General features: G+C 48.1%; 1 protein-coding gene across 1 annotated transcript in view; it reads left to right on the top strand.

Annotated features, from left to right (window-relative positions):
• ARHGAP32 (Rho GTPase activating protein 32) overlaps nucleotides 1–25,856 on the top strand; it is a gene marked incomplete at both ends in the record, with an annotated part of 105,416 nt that overhangs the window by 67,349 nt on the left and 12,211 nt on the right. The window contains 4 exons of the mRNA XM_079545820.1: nucleotides 12,730–12,879; nucleotides 21,178–21,280; nucleotides 23,947–24,091; nucleotides 24,714–24,796. Coding sequence (XP_079401946.1) covers nucleotides 12,730–12,879; nucleotides 21,178–21,280; nucleotides 23,947–24,091; nucleotides 24,714–24,796 — 481 coding nt within the window. The remainder of the gene's footprint in view (nucleotides 1–12,729; nucleotides 12,880–21,177; nucleotides 21,281–23,946; nucleotides 24,092–24,713; nucleotides 24,797–25,856) is intronic.

Here is a 25,856-nt window from a genome sequence, read left to right on the forward strand (position 1 = left end):
GGCCCTGCCAGTGCCGGTGTGAGGCTCCCAGCAATAACCTATTGCTGTGCCTGCAAATGTCCTGTTTTGCCATTGAGCTCTCACTTATACACACAGCTCCTTCTGGGGTGTTGCTGGGATGTTGTAAATCAGTCTTAAAATTGGATATGCAAATACTGTGTTTGTGTGCCTATCTATATTAAAAAAAGCAATATATATGCGTGCATGTAGAGATGCATATGTCCTTTCCCTGTGTACACACTTCCAGCCCGTTGGCATGGAGATGGGGCTGTGTTACCATGGTAATGGGGATGCAGGGCTCCAGCTGCTGTTCTGCTGGAGAGCACAGGGTGGGCGATGCTGCTTCCTGAGCACTGGAGGAGGAGATACACTTAGAAACCAACAGCATCTCTTAAAGGAGCTCTGCCTGCAGCTCCCAGCCCTACCAAAGGTGTGCAGGCTGCAGTTGTGTTTAACCCTCTGTGATTCATCCTCCAGCATTGGCCAAACTCAGTTGTGATCTATTCTGTGTATTTTTAAAAGCTCTGTTTTCAATGTGAAAACTGATTGCAGCAGTGTGTTTATATAACACACGTGTGTTTGTACCAGAACTGAAGGCTGGACGTGTGCTGTGGTCATTGCTGAGGCAGCCCTATTCCTGCATCCACTTGCATCCTCAGCAGCCCCACTTCTCTGGGAATTTAGGTGTTTTCTTGGCTCATCTCATCTGACCTCACCTTTTTTGCTGTTTTTCATGACCTTATCACATCACTGATTCTGCACGCAGACATTGCTAAGAAAGACTGCTTCATTTTAGACCATGTTCTGGAGGAAAGAGCTTGCTTGAATGAGAGAGAAAAGAAATGTGGTTAAATACTGGAGTTTTATGGCACTGTAAATGCTCCTAATGTATCCATGGTTGCACAGAGAGAGCAGAAAACAACTTTTTGTACTTCAACTACCAGTCTTCTTGTGGTTCCTATGTGCAAAGCTGCTCCTGATGTCCCAGTGCTGAAATCCACATCTCTTCTTCCATTGCTGCCTTCTAGAGTCACCAAAGGAAGAACTGCTTTTTAACCAGGCTTTATTTCACTTCTGTAATGAGTGGTTTGTTGGATGCTTACTTTAAAAGACGAATTTATTTAGCAGTATTTTGCAGGTAGTTTGCATTTCGAGGGCAGCTGCCTGCCTGCTCCTGCAGCATCTCTTCTGCCCCGTTTGGGGGAATCAACTGAAACAAAGTCCTAAAAGTGAATGAATATCAGGTATTTTTTTCTGCAGACTGTGACTGTGAGAACATCCTTTTATCTGTAACTTGCTTTTGAATTCAGCCTCCGGTGGCAAACCTGAAATACTGACCACATAAATGCAATCTATAAACCCCAGGCTAGCTCATAAGCGAGGGATGAGCAAGAATGTTAAGTGTTGCAGATAAATTCCTGGGGACACACAGCATTAGGAAGTCAATGTTTTTTCCTCCTTAATCCTTTAATCCTTGACTGGTGCAGCTGTTTGTGGCAGTGGTAGGAAGCAGAACTCCCACATTTGGGCAGTGTTTGTAGGCACCCACGGATGTGCTTCTTACCCACAGACTCTGTCTGGAGTCTTTGGTAATGTTTGCAGTTGATGTGGTGTTGGCACGCTGGAAAAAAAGAGATTTTTGTTGGTTTTGTCGTAATGGTTATCTGGTGTTTGTGAATAAACTGATTGAAATTCTCTTCTTCTCTGGATGTGATGGTTTCCCTCCAGGAGAACAGAGGGTTTGGGTGTTACAAAAGGCTCTGCGGTGTGGGGAAAGAGCTGCAGGAGAAGCCTGTGCTACACCAAAAGGGCATCTGCACGTTCTGGGGACCTGAGGTGGGGAGATGGATGCGGTTTGGTTTTGTCTGTTTCATTCACAGCATTTCTTTTTTTTTGCCTTTTTAGCTGAATTTCTAGGTCAGCTCCAAGCCCTGCCCGTCCTCTCCTTCCCTCCCAACCCCCACACCACAGAACCTTTGTAATTGCAGAAACAAACGGCCGTGTGTGCAAAGCAAGCGCTTTATCTCACGTGAGCATTGCCTGTGCAGTCACGTGCGTGGTGAGCAGAGGGCTGATTGCTCTGCACCTCGTGGCACAGTGACAGCACAGGTGTGGGACAGCAGTGAATGAGGCCTCTGTGTCCAACCTGGGCCAGATCCACGCTCGTGTTTTTCCTGGCGTAGCCGGTCGTGCTGTAAGGAAGCAAAAGGTAGCAGCCCTGTGCTCAGGGAGCGAGTTCTGCCCACCCCAGCATGGGGAGAAGGAAGATGCAGATTGATTGATTCTAGTTTTAAATGGGGAGGTTGGTGGCCCTGCATGTGGCAGGGAGGTTGGAGATTCATGATCTTTGAGGTCCCTTCCAACCCTGGCCATTCTGTGGTTCTGTGATTTCTGCACTCCCTCTGTGCTGTTTCTTCTGGGTGAGATCACTGCAGGCTCTCTGGGACCCATAGCTGGTAGCTTTGAGCTCCCAGTATTCAAGGGGTGGATGTGTGGTGAGCCTGGGCCGTGTTTCTCGGGGTGTCTGAGCTGGAAAAGGAAAGCAATAATGGTGGTGTATGAATCAGTGCACAGTCTGTGTATCCTGTCAGTAACATGAAAGCACTGCGTTAGTGCTTCTCTCATGGAACTGAAGGTATTTGCAGGGGGTGGTGCTGGGGCGGCCGTGCCCAGTGCTCTGTGCTCCTTCTCACTGCTCTCCATGTGTTCCAGTTGGAAGTTCTTGTTATTTTAAAACGAGGCTTTCTCACAAGCTCTGTCAGAGCGGGACTCGGCTCTACGAATAGTTGGCTTGAGCAAAGCTCTGTGTTTGTGCTAAGAGCTCTGAATTCCTGGCAGAAAGGTGGTCGGTTCTGCTCTCCTTTTCCGTGCATAATTGTGAATCATTCCTGACTAATTGGATGAGTGCAGGAGCCAAGTTGTTGAGCCACAGCAGAAAGCTCTCCAGGTGGCTTCAGCCCTAGCCGGTGGCTCTGACCTCTCCTGGCAGTGGCACAGGGTCACAGAGATGCTCACATCAAACCTCTGCTTACAAGCTTCTGCTGTGCGCTGTGCCCTGCCATCCTTCCTTCCTCTCTGCTCTCCCTCCCTCCCCCCAGCAGCGACGTTAAGCTGCAGCACAGCAGAGATCTCAGCATTGCTCTGGCCTTTAGGGTTTGCCCCCCTTCAGCTTGTGTCTATGATTAGTCTGGAAGACTCGGCTGATCTGAAGTTTCATCTGCAGGATTTCATTTAAGAACTCGTGTCGGTGTCGTGCTCATTCTTCTTCAGCACTGAATCCTGTAACTGCAGCAGAAAGCTTGCATCAAATTCTTTGACCTGTTCTCATGGGAACTTGCTTTTGCTAAAGGGAAGGTGAGTGAAAGTCCTCTCTTCCCCACTTGTTCTGTGTCATTCCAAACTGCTTTTTTTTTTAATACCTTTGTGAATGAATGTCACAATGCACTCAGATGCGTTGGGTCCTACAGTAAAAAAAAAACCAAAGAAGCAGACTCGTTTTGCTGTCAGTTTTGAGCATCTGTATGACTGCTCTGCAGCCCTGTGAGGGCTGATTTTCTGTTCTGAATTGCTGTGAGTGCCTTCTGCCTGTGAATTTTGGATAGCGTTGCTTCTTCTGCATCCGTTTGCTGTTTGTGTTGGGATTGTAGTGATGGTTATCAGTGGGTTTGATAGGAAGAACGTTCCTGGGAGAAGGATGTGGGTTCTGTATGTGCAGTGGCTGTTGTACCTGGGCACACACACAGCCGGATTCCAGCAGTCACGGTTGGCTGCTAAGGAAAAAAGAAATGTGATGTGGTCACAGTCCAAGCAAAACGATCCAGCAATAAATACTGAGTAAGTAGCTGGAGAAAAGCGTTATTAGGAGATATGAGTCAGCAAGCAATTCTGAAAATAACACATTTGAACAGCGAAAGAAGTGTTTCACCTCCTGATGCATGTCTGCATGCAGAGAAGCAGATTCCTCTTTAATCTCCTGACCCTGAGGTTGCCCAACTGACCCAGTGAGCCCACGGTTCTGAGATGGATTGAGGAAGTGAACTGAGGCGCGGGGGGTCAGCGTGGCTCAACAGTGCACGGCATTAATTCCTCAAGCAGATGCAGGTAATGCCATTCAGCGGAGAGAAGCGGGGCTGCGGGGCTCAGCCCTGCCAGGTTTTGTCCCCACTGCCCTGTGCCTTCTGCTCGGGGCTGGGGGTGCTGAATACAGTCGGGGTTGGAAATCAGGCTATAAATGAGGTCACGGCAAAACTCTCCCTGCCGTTTGGCTTTGGTTTTAAACAACAGACCTGGGCAGAATTCGGAACAGAAATATTTTATTTATTTGTTTATTTTCCCGGTGATCAGATCGGCGCGGTCACAAAGCGTGTTGTGGTTCGCAGCCACGCGGGTGGGAAGGAGCGCTGCTTCCTTAGCGCTGCGGTCGGGAGAGAAGCGAAGCTCCCGGTGCTCGGGTCCGGTCCGGCCGTGCCCGGGTTGGGCAGCAGATCCCTGCTGGCTCCTGGGGAAGGCTCCGCCCGGGCGCGGGGGGGTGAACAGTCGTCCCATAGCAGCCGTTAGCAGGCCTTTGACCTTAGCCCGGAGTTCTCTGTACTCTGTACTTGAAGCGCAGTTTAGCTCCGTGCGAGGAATGGGAAAGCTGTGGGCAAACCCGTATCGATAACGGAGGTTGGGAGGGGAGGGGACGCGATCGGGGCCGTCAGGAGCCGCGTCCCTCTGCGCTCCGTCCCCGGCTGCGGGTGGAAGGAGGCACCTGGGGAGGTGGAGGTGGAGCCGGGCGGCGGGGCGCCGTGCCGGGGAGGGGCCTGAAGGATCTCGGGGGCGGTGAGCTCCGAACCTCCGCTCCGATCCGTGCCGGCTGCAGTGAGAGCCGCGGGAGCCCCGGGCTGCGCGGAGCCGGGCGGGCGCTGCCGCCGGAGCACGTCGGGGAGGTAAGGGAGCGGAGCGGCTCCGGTTCCTTCCTTATGTAAGGTTTGCGTTTGTCGGTCCCGGCGGCCACTTGTTGCCTAGTAACTCGACAGGTCTTCGATTTGCCGCTTTGGGGAACGTCTTTAGATGGCTTTTCCTACCGAGCGCGGCTGTGCGCTGTGCGGGATGGGAGCCGCAGCCCGGGGCTGTGCCCGTAGCAGAGGCCGGTGGAAGCCCGCACGCCTCCCCTCTTTGCCACTTCTGTTTCGCTTTTACAAACCTCTGGTTTCAGGTTTCTGTCGCACCTTCCTGCTTCCTAGATCCGCAGCCATAAACTGTGTTTATTGCACTTAGGCTCGGGCCATGGGTGTGTAGCAGGCCGGAGCTGATAAGGAGTTCATTTTGGATCTGGGAGGGTTGGTGTGAGGATTCCCACCGCGATCCCAGGGGAGGAAGAATTCCGGAGCTCCCAGACCTCCTCCCATGTGCGTGCTCTGCTGACCGGGGTTACCCACGGGTTTAAACCCCTCCAAAGAGGCGGCTGACAGATGGGCATGTCTAACATTTGCATTTCAATAGACCTTTGCATATCACTTTGTTTCCCCTCTCCTCTCAGACCGGCGTAAGATGCATTCCCAAGCATTAATATTATGGATGGTATTGTTTGCAAAATGGGGCTTCCTATTTAGAACTGCTCGTCCATTGTGTGCCCGAGCCCCGGGGCACCGAGTGCAGCTCTGGGAAACAAAATTCCCAGGAGGAGCAGTTAGTGGGATCATAGTTGCCCCATTGCAAAGAGCCACGGCTCGTCTGTTCCTATTTGTTCAGAAAGCCTCCTAGAAGCTACCGGCTATTTTAAGGACCAAGTGCCCTGCGGGGTCTTATTATTTATGAGAGAGCAGGCAGGAGGCCTTCCCTTTGCACTCCTCCTCGACCTCCTTTGTTCCGGGCACCACACAGGCATGATGAAAGAGTCACTGGAAATCAAAGCTCTGGGCTGGTATGAAAAAGGAGAAGAATAAAACATGCAGAACAATGCAATGTCTGCATTCCTGAGTCTTAGAAAGTAGTTGTAGTTTGCTGCGAGTCCACAAATGCGTTGGGCCTGATTTTCAGTAAAGCTTTTGTATGCTTCAGGAGTGTAAGGAGATGTATGGGAATACATAATTCTCATCCTCGGTGCCGTATAAAGTGACTGACATGAATGTGTCCTGTGTTACTTGTGTTCAATATCATTTCCTCTCCAGGCGAGTGCAGATTTGGCTTCCAAAGCCAGAATCCTCCCTGGGGTTAATGTGGGTGTCAATAGCTGAAGTAGAAACAGTTGAAAAAGTCAGGGTTGTGAATAGGCAAAGAACTGTCCTGATGTCAACCCTGGCAGAGTAGGTCACGGCAGTGTGGAAGTGGCTGGTGTGGATGGTAAACATCTGCCCTCTGGCTAATGGAAATGGAGATAGGGATCTTCAGTGCCAGCCTGGGAGAGCTGCAACAAGAACTGGGAGGTATGCAGTGCTCCCAGTGTGACAGGTCTGTGCTGGGTTTGGCTGTGTGGTTTGGGGGAAGGGAGATGCTGTGCTCTGAGCTGAGCCCTCCTCAGCCCAGGTGGGTTGCTCACATCCCTTTCTGAGAGAACAGCAGCTTCTTTTCCAGTGCCTTACATGAGATCAGACTCCCTCTCAGTCCAGAACTGGGTCTCACCTGGCAAACTCGCTGTTATTCAGCTTTTGCTGTTCAGTGATTCATGTTGGGTCTTTTTTCACTGCTTGCCTCCTCCCACCACCTGAGCCAAAGAGAGCTGCATGCAGAACTGGAGGAACTTGACTGCAGTCACTCCGGTTATCCTGGTTTGGCTGATGTCAGAACTGGGCTTGGATGACAAGTGAAGGCTCTGGGCTGCGTGCGTGTGTCCTGATGGTACTCAGAGTTGGCTTTGGTTACTGTCAGGTTTTTGGACAATCCCCTGCAGCAGTGCTGCTGTTTGTGTCAGCAGTGTGGGTGAGGAGCCAGCAGCCACGCTCTGACTTCGGGGTGTTCTGAAGCTTTTTGGTCAGGGGAGGGTACAGCACGGGGCATTTGGCTGGGGTTTGCAGGCAGCAAGAATAAGGGAGGGCAAAGCAGTTCTCCTTCTAGTCAGAGCGAGGCTGGGAGCTGTTGGTGTCCCTGGTGGACAGATAGAGGTTCGGTTGTGCTAGTGATGCACTGCCTCTGCCAGAGCATGGCTTTTCAGGAGGATCATTAATCCCCAAGGTGAGCAAGATAAGCAGGAGGGCTGCACTGAGCTCCGCTGGGATACGTAGAGATTTGACATAGTGTAGAATGAACAAAAAAAAGACAGGAAAAAAAATAGTGCAGGTGTCCCTCCTGCTCCTTTTCTCCTAGCTCTGCATCTCCCAGCTCACGCTCCTCATCCTGCTGCTGCCCTGGTGTTGCCTGGCTGTTACCTTTTCCCCACTCCCATTGCAAGGACCTGCATTGCCTGCCTGAAGCCCATCCCTGCTGCTTTGTCACTACCACTGTTAGTGCTGCTTTTTTTCCCCAAATATAAGGGAAGCATGTTAATAGAATTAATAGGTTGATAGAATTAACGGGTTGACCTTGTCAGCTCGTGTACCTTTGATCCCTCTCTCTTTTCTCACTTAGCCTTCAGCTGTGATTTATGTCTCCTGACCACATACTGCTTCCCCCAGTGTAGAGATGCTCTCCTTCAAGAAATGAATTCTGAGATGTCCTGTTTCCTCAGGAGGTCATATGATCTTCATGCTCCTTTATGGCCTTTGAGTTGATGAAAAGGTCGGGCATCTCTTTACCTGGAAAGTGCTGCAGATTTCTTGGTACCAGACTTCCCTGTCTGTGGGCAGGTGATGCACTTGGCCTTGCACTTCCTGCTGTTGTCCCATTGTGAATACTCCAGAAAATTTGGCAGCAAAGTGCCTGGGAAGAGTTTCTATCAGTGTGAATGGTTCTTCTATGTATTTTCTCCTGGAGGCATAGAAGCCATCTCCAGACTGTTCAAACTATGGGTGATGTGTGTGTGCACCATCACAGATGTGCACTTCATTAGGCTTTGTGAACAAGAGCAGCAACGTTACTTACCAGTCTGAATGATCTCTCCATGGTTGTGGTGCTTCAGAGTAGCTGGAATTACGTGCTTGTTCTTGGCCTGTTCTTACCATCCTAGTTATGTCTGATGATTTTTATCGAATGAGAATGAAATGAAGCACTTTTAACCTATTTTCTGACTTCTTGTGGCACAGAGGCTGGCCTCAGCTGATGTCAGCTGGTAAATGCTGCAGCATCACAGTGCTCAGCCGTCGTCGTTTGCTTTCACTGAGCAAATAAGCAAATACACACTTATCAAGGCTATTAGATATGAGGTAGAAGGATATTTTTAGACTCAGATCTCTGGAATTCTGAAATCTTCCTAAAAATCTTTATGGCCAACAAGGGAGCTCAGTGGTGTGGTTACTGATGTGGTGGTTGGTCCCATTCAAGAGCTAAAGGAGTCTGATGGCGCGTGGTTCCAAATTCTGGTTGGTTTTTTAGGGCTGTATAAATTAGCTTCCAAAATAGAATCTGTTGTGGCAGGAGGGAAGAAGCAAAATGCCCCGTTGCTAAGGAACATGACAGAGAACTGGGAGATGTGACTCAGTTCTTGGCTTTGTATGATTTCTCTCCAGTAAGATGTGGGTCCACAGAGCACATCTTGCTAAGTGTGAAGGGAAGGATATTAAAAATATTGACTGAGGTTTTAAGAAGAGCTCGAGAGAACTGCTCTGAGGGGAAGCAGCTGAGCTAAGTCTGCTCAGCAGTGGTTGTGCAGGTAAACCTGTTTGCAGTCAGTGTGCAGGATCAGGAGCATATCAGATAGGTGGCAGCTCCGCTGAGTTTTGATATGCTCCTGGTTCCCATTGCTGCTCTTTCTCTCCCCACAATAGAGTTTAATTTTGGAGGAAAATGGGTCTCTGGGGGCTGATAGACTGGAATGTTTTCAGCTCGCCTTACTGTAAATCTCTCATCACAGGGGATGGATTTCCTTTCGTCTCGCAATCCCTCGCTGTGCTGCTTTTTTTTTTTTTTTATGATATTCCCACACCTCTTGGTTCCATCTTTGATTTTGTGTCTGGGTGTTGCAGTTCGTTGACGTGTTATGACCCAAGCACGTGGCCCTGCTTTGCCCTTAGCTCTGCAGCAGCTCTCAGCAGGGGCTGCTTGGGCTCAGCAGCACGCAGCCCCTGGGGGGAGCAGGAGAAACAAACAGTGATGTGTGCTGCAATGTGGGTCAGCGAGCAGCTCAGATCTTCTCCCAGAGTCCAAGTTTACCAATTGTCTGTTAGAAAGCATGCTGCTATCAACCATCCCATGGAGGGGGTTATTTCCAGGAGTGGGTTGGAAGGGGACAGGCAATGGATGTGTGAGGATGTGCCATAGGAAGCTGCCATTATCCTGCTGGAAGTTTGGTGCTGTGTGTCTGTGAGCACTTTGCTCTTATGTGCGCATAAACTGCAAGTGCTGAGAGCTGCTCATTTCTGCTTCTCTTAATTTCCCCATTCTCTGAGAAGAGGCAGGAGATGCTCTCCCGGGATGCAAGTGTCTCATTGTACAATGTTGTCTGTACTTTATTTTGTTCTCAGTGTGCTGCAGTGAGAAATGACTGAAAAGGAGAGGGGAAAAGCACAGAAAGATTTGGTTACACAGTCAGGCTGCGTTTATTGAGGGAATTCTCCTCTTTGGTCCCCGTGATTGAAAGCCAAGGGGTCAGGAGGCAGAGCTCATTCTGCTTGTGCTGCAGTGGACAACTGCAGTGGACAACAAGTAATTAAATACTACATTTCAGAAGTGGGCTCCATTAGAGTTTCACAGCCCATCCATGATACTGCTGGTTCAGCAGGTTGCTTTGATCCAGGTCACTTCCATGATTCAGCTCCCAGTGCAGCCCTGCAGGGGGATGCGGGAACCTAGGAGGAGTGCTGTGATGCTCGAAGGAAGGTGGGCAACTCCTCAGCGTGTCCTAAGTGATCCATGTGGGCACTCAGCCCTCAGTAACCCAGGAAAAGCACTTTGTGCTGATCTGCAGCCGTGAAAGCGCTTTGAAGCAGCTGCTGGCTGACACATTTCTCCAGGAAACGAGCTGCGTAAAGTGTATCCTGAAGTGCTTTACAGTCTGCGGCATGAGGGCGAGCAAGCCCTGCTTTTAATGAAGTAATTGTTATTTAATAGTTTTTATCAATGTCAGGGGAGTTGGGGGCCTTGCTTACACTACAAAGACTGGGTGGAATGGCAACAACGGCACAGATTGATCAGCGATGGCAGCTTCCCAGAGCCACAGCAAGCCTGGCACGGAGCTCTGCTGCTTTTCCCTCCGTGCACGAAGGCTTTGGCCAGCACAGCTGTGGCACTGAAGGGTGTGGTATTTTTTGCACTCCTAATTGACGTATTCTTGCCAGCAAAACTTTAAAAGAAGTCCAACCTTGGGTTATTTTTTGACTGTTATTATTTTTTTTTCGCAGCCATTCTCACTGTGGCTGACAGAGTTTGCCTTTGCTTGCTTGGCCAAACCTGCCCTTGGAGGGAGATCAGCCCTCTTCTTTCTAGGAGAGCTGCAGTTTCTTGATAAACAACTTGTTGTACAGCGTTTGCATTTGAGATGGAAAGTAATGTGGCTAAATATTAGGATTTTCGCTTAGTTGTGTTTGTATTTCTGTTGCTGATTCTGCAGCCCCAGGAACGTACAGATAGGCTGGTGAAGAAGAGTAGGAAAGGGTTCAGTAGTTTGTCCAGATTTCCATAGCCTGGAACAGTTTTAGGTCCGTTTCTGGTGTAGATCCTCTCCCTGGGTCCATTATGTTGTTGCACTCCTCAGTTTGGGCTGGCAGAGCTGGAGCACTGGGTTGGCACATTGATGTCCTTGCTGCTGCTGGAGCTGACAGCAGAGGTTTTGGTGCGGTGTTCTGGAGTAGAAAACATTTATTCTGTGGAATTCTTGGTAGCAACCTGGGTGTCAGTGTTTATACAGAAACTGGGACTGCTGTGCTAGCTTAATCAAAACAGAAATGAATCAGAAATGAAATCTCTTTGGATATGCTTTGCTGGTTTGAGGGTCAAATGATGCCAGAAGAGCTGGAAGTGGGATGGAAAGCATTTCTCCTTTATTGCTATTGGCCCCAAGACAGCAAACCTGACAGCCTCCTGTGTTCTTGTGATGGCTTATCCTGATCAGACACCTACGTGCTTTTTTTGTTCCTTTCGATAACCTGTCAGCAAGGAGAGCAGTGCTGGAGTTCTCTCACATTTTCTCCCCCCACTCCAAAGAAGCCTGACTCCTCTTATCAGTGAATCATTCCTGCCTATGTGTAAGCCCCAGAAGTTGCTTAAGGCTGAGAAACTCTCGCAGGGAGGGCAGTGATTCAGAGAAAGCTGTTTAAGCAAGGAAGCATGCAGCTGTTCCCCTGGGCTGGGATAGGCAAAGCTTGGGTTCCTTTGTCTGCCCAAGCACTGCGTGGCTCTGTCATGGATTGCTGCTCTGTGTTTGCAGGGCTCTGCTTAATGGTGCAGAAAACACAACAGTTATTTTAACCTGTGCTGAGCAGCCTAAGAGCAGATTGATTCTGTCTGAAAAGGGTCTCCGTTCTGCATAGAGGTGTAAGTGTGTGTCAGTGCCAAGCAAAGCACACCCCGGCATCACTGAGATGTATGCACTGCACTGTGCTGCTGGTCAGAGGTGCTGCTACAGAGTCATCATTTCTGCAGCATTGGGATTGGATGTTTTTCTCAGTTCTTCCATTATCTGATGGATTTGGTTTTCATTAAGTCAAGCAAGAACTGCATGCATTGTGTATGAAATGATTCAGTGAGTACGTGTGTATTATTTGTCAGACTGGTAGAAAGCTTTGTCTTGGGTCTGCCAGCCCTGGAGACATTATCACAGCATCCGAATGGTGTCACCCTGCATGGCTGCACACAGGTCAGGATGAGACCCCATCTGCCTTTGGGCAGGGCTGGTGGGAGCTGATGAAGGAGGTGTTACTGCACTGTGATGGGCACAACCAAAATCTGCCCCAGCTTTGTTTGGTGTGTCAGCACGGTCTGCTCGTTTGTTGTGCGTAATTAAAAAGCCCCATCAAACTGAAAACATTCCTGTAATTAAAGTCCCCATCATCACAGTTTGTCCTGCTCACTGCTTCTGTGTTTCATTAAATGTTTTGGTTGGACTGCTGAGAATGCAGACCTGGGTTTTGCTGGGGATGTGGGGAGGTCAGGTGTTCAGATGTATTTTGGTGCTGCGTATCAATGTAGTGCTGTCAAGCTGCTAAAAGGGACCTGATGCAAAAGCATGTTTTGCTAGCTCAGCCTTGTTCCTTCTGCACAGGTGAATACTGCAGCATCCATGGGCAGTAATTCCCACCCAAAGTCACATTCCAGATCAATGTTTCTTTGTGTTAAATGCTTTCCTTACAGCTCCCACGTCGCCTCTGCTGCCCAAGAGTCAGAACAAAAGCCAACTCTTTATTACCAGACTTTAGAAAATGTCTTTTATCTGCATGTCATAGAGTCATAGAATGACCTGGGATGAAAAGGACTGCAATGATCATCTAGTTTGAACCCCCTGCTATGTGCAGGGTCACCAACCAGCAGACCAGGCTGCCCAGAGCCACATCCAGCCTGGCCTTGGATGCCTGCAGGGATGGGGCATGCACAGCCTCCTTGGGCATGTGATTGTCAGTAGTGTTCTTACAGTTTTAACTTGCAACATCGGATGTGTTGTGCTCGGCCTCATCCAACTGAGCCCAATCTGAAACGAATTACTTTCTTCATTTTGTTGTGCAGTGTCAAAGAAACACGGCAAGCTCATCACCTTCCTTCGTTCCTTCATGAAGTCCCGCCCAACCAAACAGAAACTGAAACAGAGGGGGATCCTGAAGGAAAGGGTGTTCGGCTGTGACCTGGGAGAGCATCTGCTCAACTCTGGCCAGGATGGTAAGGAGCAGCTCAATGCTGAGTTTTTCCTCTGCTGAGAATGTAAAAGTGAAAGAGCGATCATATCTAGCAAGGGGCAGGTTGGTACCAGTGGAGAAATATGTGATGGGAATTGATGGCTGAAAGATTAATTGAGGCTAATGCTAATTGGAGGCGAACGTGATGGTTCGGCGTGGGAGCACTGGAGATGAGCTCTCCATCTCTTGAAGTCTTTGAATAAATACTAAATATTTTTTTGGCAGGGAAATAAACATTGCTGCGTATGTGAGAGGATTCACTGTTGTGGTGAGAGAAGAGTAGATGGAGAGGGTAAAAGTGAGATGGAAGGGCAACAGCTGAGAGGTCTGATGCTTTGTTAAATGAACACTGAGGCAGCGGGCTCAGATGGTGTAGCTGGAAGTTGCATTGCATGTCTGTGCACCCAGAGGGAACGTGCAAACAGAGCAGAACGTGCAAATAACCTCCTGCAGAATGTTGTCTTTCTGTGAGCACAGCCAGCAGCACTCTCCTTCTGCACCTCTGTCAAAAGGAGAATACATTGGCATGAGGTGTCCAGGAGGAAAGTGATACAGCAGTGATATTATTGGTGCAACAGGAATCCAGGTGACAGCATCCCACAGAGCTCCGTAGGTGTGCTCTGCTTTCAGCTCCCTGATAGGCAAAGCTTTATCTTAGTTCCCCTGAATTTTTGAGTTTGGGCTTCACTGAGGCAGAAAATGCATCTCAGGCTGGCGTGACAGAACTTGTGTCTGCAGAACTGCAGGACATAATGGCTCTGCTTACTGCAGTTTCTCCCAGGGAAGGGTGGCTGGGTGTGATAGGATGCAAGCAGGCCGTTGTTGCTATTGCCTTTTTGTTTTTGATGATGCAATTTGTCAAGTTTTTAATTGTTGTGTAGGCACCTGAGAAGTAACCCTATAAACAGGCATAGGGAGGGAGGTAAGGATGGTAAAAAATGTTTGCAAGAACAGCAGTAGGGATGAGTACTGCGCCTTAAAATCTCCCTTTATGACTGGTGACTCATGTTGGGGATTGCAGTGATTATGGGCTGGCAACTGTAACATCCTGGTTTAGGGTTCAGGTTTGTGTTGGGTTTTTTTTTGTTATTTTTTTAATTCCAGTTTGTAGTGTGTTTACACTTTGGGCCATTTTGTGTTAGTAGTACACGGGCACATTGTTTGCAGTGAAAGCAGCACAGCCTGCCCTTCTTGTTCTGTGTGGAAGTGCTGACTGATGGGATGATGTCTGTAGGAGTAAAACCAGTTTTGATGTGAGGGATTTTTGACTTTTCTCTTGGGTTTCAATCTAGCCAAGGCCATGGTGGTGCACCCCTCAAGCATGCTGCCTTATGCAGTACACACCCAATGGCCATCTCAGCCTGCCTTGGGAGCACCATCTCCATTTAATTTTAGTGCATTACTCATTTGTTGGCTCTTCTGGGCTTTGAGTGCTTTCCCTGCCGCCACTTGAAAGGAGACCGTGCTCAGCAGGGAGCAGCTCATTCTGCATCATCCTGAGGGACATTCCCAGTGCGATCTGTGCCCCTGCTGCTTTGCTGTACAGAGCTGCAAGCTGCAGCAAATCCAGCGCAGTCCCCAGTGGTGAAGTCTCTGTGCTCTCAGTGAGTAGGCAGCCTTTTTTTTCCCCTGATTTTTTTTCTCTCAAAGGAAACCAAACAGAACTGAAATGTAGCCCGACCCCAATTAGACAGATCTGTGCTGGCGGAGGATGTGTTTGTTTAGCGTGGGAGCTGCTTAAATGCTGCATTGCAGCATCCGTACCGCGTCCTCAGTTGCGCCTCAGAAGGTTGGGGAACGTTGCTGTCCCTGCTCTGTGGCTGCACACGGTGCTGTGGTTGCTGTGGGCTGTGCAGGGGCTGCTGATGGAGCCCTGCAGGCCCTGATAGCAGCTGGTTGGGTGCTGCACTGAGATGCAGCGAGCTCCTGGACCAAAGCTGAGGGATCCCTGTGCAGGGATGTGCAGGGGCTTCAGGTGTGTGGGGGGATAACGGGCTGGAATCGCTTGGATTACAGAGGCTGAGGTGTAAATGAGTTGTTTGCCTGCACTGAAAAGCTCCTGTTGCCCTACACTGGATGGAAATATTGCTTCTCTCTGGGCAGTTGGAGTTGGGTGCAGGCTAACCCTGATGTGCCCTGTTACTCATGACAAAATCCATCCAGCAAAGTCAGCTCTAATCACAGTGGATTTTGTAGGCTAAAAGCAAATGATGTGTTTTGTTCCTCCTCTTGTCTGCGTTGCATTGATACATCTTTGTGCATTTGCTGCATTGATAGTTTATCAGCTTCCTTAACTGGACAAGGAGGGTGTAGAAATGGCACAGTTTATGATTTCCAGTTTTCCCATCAGAGGAGCTGTAATCTCCTCTTTGTGCTTTAGATGCAGGAGGAGGTGTTGCTTTTCGTGCTGAAAAAGAAAATGCCAACAGAAGACAAAGCTTATTAACGCTCCTGATTCTTGGTCTCTGTTCCTCGCATTATCCCCAGTTCCCCAAATTTATTATCAATTATTTGTGACAAGTTGGGCAGCATTGAAAAAAATTAAAGCTGAGTCCTTTCCAAACTGCCTGCAGGATCAAATTAGAGCATACATGATGCTGTTATGTATTGGGCACTGGCAACAACTGCTTACTAGGGAGGGGGTTGTTCTCTTCTGGTAGCTATTGTGCTCTTCAGATAAGCTTCTTAACAGCACCCACCTGCATCCTAACTTCCCATTGGTGCCACAGGAAAGACAATGCATGCTTACTGCTTTGATGCAATTCATAATGCCCTCAGGTAGCTGTGGGAAGAGAGGCATAAACAGAACACTGGGTAAGGGCAGGATTCCTCTCGATGTTACAGCTCACAAAGCAGTGGGTGCACCAGGTGCTTCCCAATGAATCTGCCTTGTAATGCAGATACTGATGAAACTCATCTCCCTTAATAGTATCTGTATGGTACAGTCCTGTTGAGAAGACCAAAAGTGAAGGAGGAGATTCTCTCTGAAATACTTTGTTCAGTTAAAGAGAAGTGGTAACAGGTCTGCAGGTCTGAATGAGCTCAGAGGACAGCACTTATAGATGGTGAGGATGTGATTCTCCATCCGTAAATGTTTTTCAGTACTTGAAACTTTGAAAGCTTTTTATATGCTTCATGTCACAGAGTCATAGTACACTTCTTATCCTCCCCAAGTCATTTATCTTGTTCTTGAGGAGCCAATGGCAAAGGGGAGAATCTGAACACTGGGATCTGAGCTGTGTGTCAGAGCCCAAACCAGGATCTGATGGACCTCTACCATTTCCTATTTGCTTAATGTTTTGCAGTGAAGAAACACCATCCTGCCTCAGCACTTTCTCGTGCATCTGAGCCCCTGTTGGCCTCAGCTCTGCATGCAGTGTAGACTCAGAAAAAAATGGCTCTGACGATGCATTCTGAGGCAGCACTTATTCCTTAATTGAATTTGCATAATTTCACAGATCTAAACATGGCAGATGTTTCCAAAAAGTGCCACCTGAGCACTTGTGTAAAGCGTGCAGAGCTGCTGTGCTTTGTGTGCCCGGGCATTTCTTTAGAGCTGGCAGCACTGCACAGACCCTGCAGCGGTGGCTGTCCCAGTGTGCACGTGAGTAGAGAATATCCCACTTTCTGCAGATGCACAAACCCCGTTGAGCACCAGTTGAAACTTCTAAAGGCCAACAGTTCTGAGCTATTTGGGGCAGTTTTCCAACCATAACAGGCGCTGTTATTGCTTCATCATCTGCCCTCTCAATTGCTGGAACTCGAGATTGCTGGGTATGGGGTTAGCATCACAAAGAGGTACGTGGGGTTCCCACAGAGAATTACTTGTTTTTGGGGAAGTAGTTGCAAAAAAGGGTGAACTGAGAAGGCAGTACAAGCTCTGGCAGTTAAGAAAAGAGACAATTTCTCAGTCCCCTCCCTTTCACCATGCCTACAGCTGTGAGGAGAGGCATTCTTTATGCCTGAATGACCCAGGGGACAGCAGGGAGTTGAAAATTAATTTGCATTTTGAGACGCTGCAGCTGCAGGGGGAACAAACAGGAGAAAAAAAAATGTTTCCTTCCACGCAGGAATTGCTGCTCTGTTACCCCTCACTCTGCTCCTGCTTTGCCCCCCTTACCTCATTGTGGTGTGATTGGTCTAAATGGTCTGTGTAGGAATGTATCTGTAGTATATTCGTTTCATTTAACGGATGCATGCGTGCAAACAACTGCAGAGAGTTAAGTGGATACCACTGGGAGATGGACGTGCCATACAACAACGCCTATCTTGGATGTAAAAGCAGTAAGTGTGGCAGCTGAAAGCAGGAATTCCCTAGCACAGATAGACCTGTGATGCTGAGCATGTTGCTGACGTCACAGTGCTCTGTAAACGTGGCTGCCTGCCTGCCAGCTTGATGCAGCACAGGTGAGATTTACGTTTCTCAGACCTTGCCCTTTTTTTTCTGTTACACAGTTCCTGGACAAGCTGCCATAACCAAGTAGTCCCATCTTACACAGCAGAGGGCAGTGCCAGAGGCTGATTCCGCAGTGAGCACTGCGTGGTAACCAATCTGTGTTTTATGGCCCCTCTTCATTATCACAAGGGATGCAGAACACGGGTCACACCTTCAAATAAAAGTGTTGCACGTTGCCAGGAAATAGTGCAGCTTGTGCTGCTTTGGACTTTACTCAGCACCTCAGCAATACGAATCCTTACAGTGTGGGTCGCTTCTGCAAAATCAGGGAGGGAGCATCTCTAAGTCGCTGTTTGTTTGGTTTTGTTCTTCTCTCTTAATCCTGGTGGTTCAATCTTAAGGACACAGATGTAGAATGAGCCAAAGGTCCCAGAAAGAAAATATTTCAGAGTTAGCTTTTCTGTGGCTACGTGGGGAGTGTTGCTGTCTGTATGCTTGTAAAAACATGTGCAGGCGATGCCCTGGGTGGAAATACTTGGATATTTCTTTGAAAAGTTGAGCTAAAAATAGGAGAATGTTTGGGATAAGAGCAACGCTATTTATTGAACATATTCATTGGTATGTTCTTAGACAACCTTGGGTTTGTGCAGTGAGGGAGATGGATGTGTTTGGCTTTACCTTTGTGCTTGGGTGGCACTCAGGGCTGTTCATTTGCTGTGTTTGGTGGGTGACAGGTTTTGCTTTCTGCATTGGTTTGCTGTGTGTGGAATTCAGCTGAGCAGCTGCATTTCAACAGGCTGTGGGCCATTAAACAGCCAAAGGCCTGGCTTATGTGGCAGCACACCTTATTGCTGTAATAGGGTGGAAATGATGCTGTTAGAGGGGAGTTTGATGGGAGGCCTCTTTCCCCAGGCTGAACAAATAGTTCTGATTCCAGAAATGCACTGGAAAAATAAAAATCCAGGGAGGGAACATTACAAATGATTAAAAAGGGAAAAACAAAACAAAACAAAAACCAACAAGATGGTAGGAGAGGAAATGTGTCTGATTTCAAGATGAATCAAGTTGCTCTTCGGAATGAAAACCATAAAACTTCTGCCTTCTCTTAATGGGGAAGAATTAACCAGTTGATGAGCCCTAAGAGATGCAATAAACCTTTCATAGCACCGAAGAGATGCTCAGGAACAAGTTGAAGCAATTCTTCCAGCTGCTGCAGGGATGCAGTCTGGCAGGGCTTTGGCTGGGGCAGCCATTCCCATTGTTTGGCCACAATGCCAACGTGGTTGGAAAAAGCAATGGGTGAGGGATGGAAGGAAGGAAGGTGGTGGATTTTGGAGCAAGATGTGTGTGCAGTGCTCAGAGCCTCCCCAAGGCGAGGTGCTCAGATGCAGCAGCTGGAGGCGGGTTTGGCACACTGCGGTCAGTTGGTGACAGCAGTGCAGGGAGACGGTGTAGCTCAGGGTTAGGAATGAGATCAGAAGTTGATGCAATGCTGCTCCACAAATGCACGGGGATTTGGATCTGCAAAGGGCTGTGTGTGGGGTCAGTGAGCACGGGCAGCAGTTCTGTGCCCCCACAGCAGGGACTGGTAGGCATAGGTACCTGCAGGAGGCACAGTTGTGGCAGAGCTCACGTTTGCCCAGTGAAGCTGTGGCCTGTGCTGTCTTCCTGATGCTTTGTTCTGGTGGCAACAGATGATTCTTCCCATCCATACACATATGTAAGTGTGGATCTAGCTAAAGGGCTTAGAATTCAAAGGGGAGAGGGCGATTAAACACACTTGTCAGGTGTCATCTTTGTTCAGAAATCAGAAAAATCGAATCACCATTCCAGCAAAGGGCCTTCAACTATAATTAAGGCCCTACTTTGTAATTCAGTCACTTCTTCAACCATGCAAAATTCCCCCCAAAATATCTGTGGTGCTGGCATGATATATTTAGCTTAAAGAACAGATCGTCCTGGCAACCAGATTAGGAAATGCGTGGAAGAAGCCTGCTGGATGTTTTCAGTGTGCATTAATTCTGACTGTGCCCAGCCCTTCCGTGATGAGTGCTGTGTGCTGTTGCTCCTGCAGCCCCCTCCTCCCCTCCGTGCTCCCCTGACCCCATTCACAGTATCACAACGGGTCGTTGCTCAGATGAGCGGGGACATAAATACCGCTCTCACCATGCTGTGTGTTTACACAGCTAGATCAAGCCCAGAAGGAGGGGCAGAGAAAGAGGGGGTCTGCGTGGGCTGCCCCTGTGCTGTGTGGTGTCAGCCTCCCTAGTGGGAACCAGCCAGGCAGGGAATGCACCATTTATTTGCTTGCTTATTTCTTTCAGTGGGTGCTGATGGTTTCGTGGGACATCCCGCGTTATCTTCCTTTGTCTGTGTGAAACTGAGCGCTGATGTCGTATGTTTTGCAGTCCACGGTGCTCTCCTTCCTCACCCTGTGTCAGCATCAGTCCCTTGTCCACCTCAGGGGAGGGTGCTGTGCTCATGTCCCATCTTTCTGCATCCATTTATACCTGGGCCACGCTTGTCTAATGCCGCAGTGCAATGCAAGGCACTGTTGCCTTTTTTGGCAATTGCTGGAGTATGGTGCAACTCCTACCCTATCCGCTTTACACTTTAGAACTTTCTTTTTCAAGAGGTGTGGAATTTTTTTTTTTTATTTTTTTTTTTTTTTTCATAAAGATTGTGTCCTCTAAAAATGCTTCTTGAAACCCTATTCTGGTGTAGGGCCATCTGTTCTGCCTGCCCTGCTCTCAGACATTCAGCTGACGGCACTGAGGACCCATTCCAAAATGAGGAACACACGTTCTGCCTGGCTGGGCCTGCGTGGTTCATTCTGTTGTGTGCCCAAGTGGGGAGCAGACGTGCCCATAAGCCAGGGTGCTTCTGCTGACCCCCATGGAACCACTTACAACAACTCTTCTCTTGCTGTTTGTCTGCATCTCTGTTCTGCAACACTTAGGAGAACTGAGTGGCAGATGGCATTTGCTGCTTGATAGAAGGGGATTTGCCACGTGACCTATTGAGGATCAGACTTAGCATCTCATGTAAGAATAAATCTCGATCATCATAGGACTTATGGCACGAAGGTGTTTTGTGGAGGAATCCACACGAATGTGGGCTTTGCCCTGCAGGTTTGCTGTTGTTCTCAGGAGCTCAGTCCTAATTTTCTCTATGCTTAGGGAAATTTTATCTCCCTATGATAGATAACATGATGTGCTCCTCCTCAAACCTACAGATGGACAGATATTCAGGCAGTGGATGCTGCGTGGGGCTGAAGTCAACTGGAAAGAATCAGTTGGTGAAGTGGCTTAGGTATTAACTTGACACCTAATTATATCTTCTGGGCTTATTTTTTCCATTCTGTCATACCACGGTCTGTCTGCTCTTTCTGTGAGTGTGGTTTGTTGTGTACTTTGGGGAGGAAATTACCAGTTGTAAACACTGCACTTTCCCTTGTGCAGAAAGCAGCATCCACTCAACACTTGTATTTGCTGAAACCAAACCGTGTAAATCAATCCATGTTGGTCTGGAAACAAAGGGAGCCTTTTGGCCAAAGAGAGCATATTGGATCAGTTTCATAGCTCTTCTGGACATGAGATTCAACACCACCGTTCTTGTGGGAGCTGTGATGGGACTTGCAGTGTCTCTGGCTTCACCAGAATGACTTTCTCCAGGCTGATTCATAGGTCCTGGCACTTCTTTAAAGCAAAGAACTCACCTCTGTCCAGTTTCCTCACCAGCAGTGACATCTCTGACAGCTTTCTCCTCTAAGGAAGAACCAAGCAATGGAGCCCGGCTGGGCTTAGTGGATGGGATGTGACAAGAGCACAGCCTGAACCACACTTGAATAACAAGCTCAACTAACTGCTGACACTTGTTCTTTAGTCCCCCAGGTCCTCAAGAGCTGCACTGAATTCATTGAGAAGCATGGCATTGTGGATGGGATATACCGCCTGTCCGGCGTCGCGTCCAACATCCAGAAACTGCGGTGAGTGACACAGCTGTCAGTGGGGCTGGGAGGGGACACGTGCCACGTTTGGGGTGTTCAGAGGTCTGTGCTGTGGGGCAGCTGCGTGCAGGCAGTGTGTGCTCAGCAGTGCTGTGCAAGGCTTGTTGCTGTTCTGTAGGAACACGGGGTGTTCAGACTTGCTGGTGCAGGAAGTTCTCCTTCAGGACAGAGCATTGGAAGGCTCTGGGACTGCACTGTCACTGCTGTCAGGTTACATTCCTGTTTCCTTTTGTTCCCGGAGCCCTTTTGAGCAGCTGATGTTTCTCCTTGCTGATTTGGGCTCCTGGCATATTAGCAATTAATTAGTGACATGTGATGGAGCACTTGCATAATCCTTGGTGGGCGGCATTGCTGTGTGAGGGATGGCAAAGTGCACCTCACCCCCACTTGGGAGCTGCTCGTGTCACCATTTATGTCCTTTATCCTTTTGTGAGGCTCTGGATTTTTTCTCCCCTCGCTTGCTGTGCTTTCTTCTGTTGTGAAGGGACTTAGGGAACACTGTGGGATGTGACCAATTCCAGGCCCTCAGAGGCAGCAAAGGGGTATTTTCCCTATGGAGGATATCCTTTTTGTACCAGCTATTTCCAAGTTAAATAGACAGGTTTGAGCCGGCACACTTACTGTACGAGCCCTTGTATGGAGGGGCTTATTCTGGTTCGGCTTAATCCTGTTTTTTCATCACAATTTTGAAAATCTGCTTGTGAGGCTTTGCTATGAGGGCTCCAAGGAGCCTGTAGCTGCTGTGCACAGCAGTCTGCTGAATAAAATGGTTGTCCTTGCCTCAGTTCCAACCCTTTAATTCCTCGTTCCAACTTGAGCTGGTCCATCCTTTCTGTCACCACTCTAGCCCATTTTTTTCCCCTTGCTTAGCCGTGACCATTTTCAATTTGGATGTACATTTAAAAATGTTTTTTCCAGACACATTAACTGCATAATTCCCCAGTCTAATAAAGAGAATGAGATGATAGCATCCTTCTCAGTTTTCTGGGACGAAAGGAGTGGAATACATGGCATAACTTGTAGACACCGTCCCTGTTGTTCATCTCAATCACTGCTGCTTTTTGTAAGCAAAATGTGCCTTGATGAGTCTGATAAGCACAGCAGTGTCAGGTTGGCATGTTTCCCTCTGCATTCTGGTTTTGGCTTTTTTGGAGATACTGCAAAGCTCTCCCGCTAACAAAATCTTCCTTTGGGGAAGGCTGAATGTAAGGCTTCCATTTCCTCACTCCGTGTTCTGCTTCTGCAGGGGTAGTTCTCTATAGCATGGCATGAGATTTCTTCCTCAGCAAATACTCAGGGGTAGCAGGAGGGCAGGATGAGGCCAGGCATCAGCCAGGGCTCAGTTTATTTGTAGGGGTGGGCTGGTGCCTTCCTTTGCTCTTGGTTTTGAGTTCCTTCTTCTGTGGAGCCAAGAGCAGGAAACAAGTTTGTCTTCCAGATGTGAGTAGGTGATGAGTCAGAACACGCCTGTGGGAGCTGTGTAGACTGAACACGGAGGACTGTGGTTGCAGGGAATCCATCAGCTGGGGAAAACAGAAACCTTTATTTCCTTCTGTGCCTTCTCTGGGCTGAGGACCTGGAGCAGACTGTTCTTCTTGTCTGAAGAAGCAGACCTCTCTTCTCCCCTTGTCTGCCCCGTCATGTCCAGGTGCAGGGAGCATCTCCTTCCCCATCCTGTAGGGGATGCACACCTGACACTGCAATTACAAGTACTCCTGGTGCCTTGGGCATGCTAGAGACTGGATCTTCCCTGCAGCACAGAGGCGGTGTCTGAGGCTAAGGCAGGTTGTACCTTCTGTGCTTCACACTGCTTGGCTTGGACAGGGAAGCCAAGATGAGGGTCACCGAGCTCCTGACTTTGCTGCAGTTGGAGTGTAGACAAGCTGATTCCCCATGTCAATGTTAAGCACTTTGGTTTACAGCTTAGAGAGGATTGCAGGGAAACCAAGCCCTGGCTGCAGCAGTCCCTGTTCTCACAGCTCGCTGTGTCTGACTCACCCTGCTGGCCCCTGCAGAGCCAGCCTGCTAATTCAAAACTGCAACCTCCATGCACGTACCCTAACAGCAAGCCAGCTCCTGGCCTTCAAAGCCCAGCTTTTCTTTCATAGATGTTTGTGATTTTGTTTTTTTCTCTCTCTGAAAACCAAAGGAATGCACAGGGATCGTCTTCGTGTGGTTCCAGGCACTCTTCACCCCATAGCAGAGGCATGCTCAGCTCACCAGTGGACCCAAGGAATTTCTGCATGCTAAAGTTTCAGTGGACAGCAGCTGCCAGAAGCGCTGCTGTTCAGCATTGCTTTCTCATTTCAGTTTCCAGGCCTTTGAAATGCAGTTTTTGTTCTGAGCTGCAGGGACTTTTCCTCCAGGCAGCTCTGTGCTCCTGGAAAACATGCTCTGGGGGCTCTGCAAGTTGTTGTAGACCAGGCAGTCAGTTGTAAAGCTAACTGAGAATGCCTTACCATAAAGAAAAGGTCTATTTTGGAAACATCCAGTCTAGCATGGCTCGTGTGGTGTTGGTGACTAAGTATTTATTTCTTCCTGTACATCAGGAACCTCTTGCTTTTCTTGGCTGTAATTTTTATTGTTTTGTTGTTTGTTTTTTTTTTAATTCCTCTTTTTTGTGCCCATTTTTGTGTCCTCTGCAGCCATGAGTTTGACTCCGAGCAGATTCCTGACCTAACCAAGGACAATTATATCCATGACATTCACAGCGTGAGCTCCCTCTGCAAAATGTACTTCAGGGAGCTCCCGAACCCTCTGCTGACCTACCAACTCTACGAGAAGTTCTCAGTAAGTACGAGGCAATGTCTTTCATTTAGCTCTCCCAGGGCCTCGTGGTGTGACCTGTCACATACACACACATCTGCTCACCTTTTTTTGGTCTAAATTCAGTTTAAGTTTGGGTTATTATAGAGATCTAGAGGATGTAATGTGTAAAACAAGCAGCTCGTGCTTCCCACGCACCAGGTGCCCACCTGCTGTTAGCATCCTGCCACTAAAACAGTGGGAAATGGGCACACTGGTGCCCGAGGCCTGAGACCCTTATTCTGTTGCCCCATGAGGTTTGCTCACATGTCACTGCCATGTCCTGCATCACACTGATGCCACATTTGGAAAATTCCTGCTTTTTTTTTCTATGCCCCAACTATTCATAGAACAGGAATGGTACTTGGAGATGGATGCCCATTGCAGGGAGCTGAGCTGCACAGTCAGGCTGTAAACCAGCCCAGTGCTTGGGTTCCTCATCCTTTTATCACATCAGCTGCATACACTTCTATCTTCCCAAGGTGCCTCTTGGAAGGCAGAGGGGCTCAAAAAATCTGCCTCGGTGCTAACGAGCAGCACATTGTCCCCATATTTCCAGATCCTGCAGCAGCTATTTGTGTCTAAATCCCTTTCTGCATTATTCCAGGATGCTGTTTCTGCTGCTACAGACGAGGAGCGGTTGGTGAGAATCCACGATGTCATCCAGCAGCTGCCCCCACCTCACTACAGGTCAGTGCTGCCCTCGCTCTGCACTGCTGCATTTCAGAGCAGCAAATGATGCCATTCCGGGTTTTGTCTCATGCTGGCTACGTTATGCCTGTGTACCTTAAAGGGGGTCATGGAGATAGTTGGTTTGTAGTTTACTTAGATCATTACCAACCCACCGTTATATACTTTGCAAAGTCTTATTTTACTTCCTCTGGAAGTCCATACAGGAGGGACATCCATGCTGAGGAGGTCAGAAGTGGCTGATGCCATTGAGGAGGGCCCAATTTTGGGTCAGTCCCTCGCCATGGGGATGCAGCTGGTGGCTGCAGGGGTGCTGCAGTCTGGCACTTAGTATCTGCTTAATATTTAATGCCAGTAGCAATAATGATAATTAACAAATGCTAACACTGACTTAATAACTATTGATAGTGTTTATTGTTTAAATGGCAACAAGCTTATTAGACTAGCATGCAGTAATTAGTATTGATAATATCAATATGTGCTAATTGATATTTGTGACTATTTGTGGTGTGTGATAATTTAGCTCTTACCATTGCAATGTATACTAATAGGCAATTAGCCAGTATTAATAACTTCTGCACTGTACAAGAAATGTCCTCGTACTACAAAGTATGGTGATTGGTATTAATAATAATTTGTCTTGACCATTTTTAATATATTGATTGGTATAAATAATATATGTTAATCTCAAAATATGATTAACTAACTAAATCTAATATATAACTAACTAGTGATAATATTTAGTGTTAACTAAATGTAATGTATGGTGATTGGTATTAATAATTTACAGTAAGACATAATGAACCTATCATAATTAATCTATCATAATGCATGGTCATCAATGTGACCAATCATAATGTGATTATGTACATTAGAAATTATGCTTGCAGGTATTCAAATATTGATGAGTAGTGTATGGTAATTAGCTTGACTTATTACAGTGTATGTTATTTGCTAATTAAACGTCACTGAGTGATTTATGTGCTGTATGGGATTTAATACCAACTAAATGTGAGCTGTGGTGATGCAGGAGCATGCAGGCAGGTGCTGAGCTGTGCTG

Source organism: Tetrao urogallus (assembly GCF_951394365.1).
Source record: "Tetrao urogallus genome assembly, chromosome: 22".
Taxonomy (NCBI): domain Eukaryota; kingdom Metazoa; phylum Chordata; class Aves; order Galliformes; family Phasianidae; genus Tetrao; species Tetrao urogallus.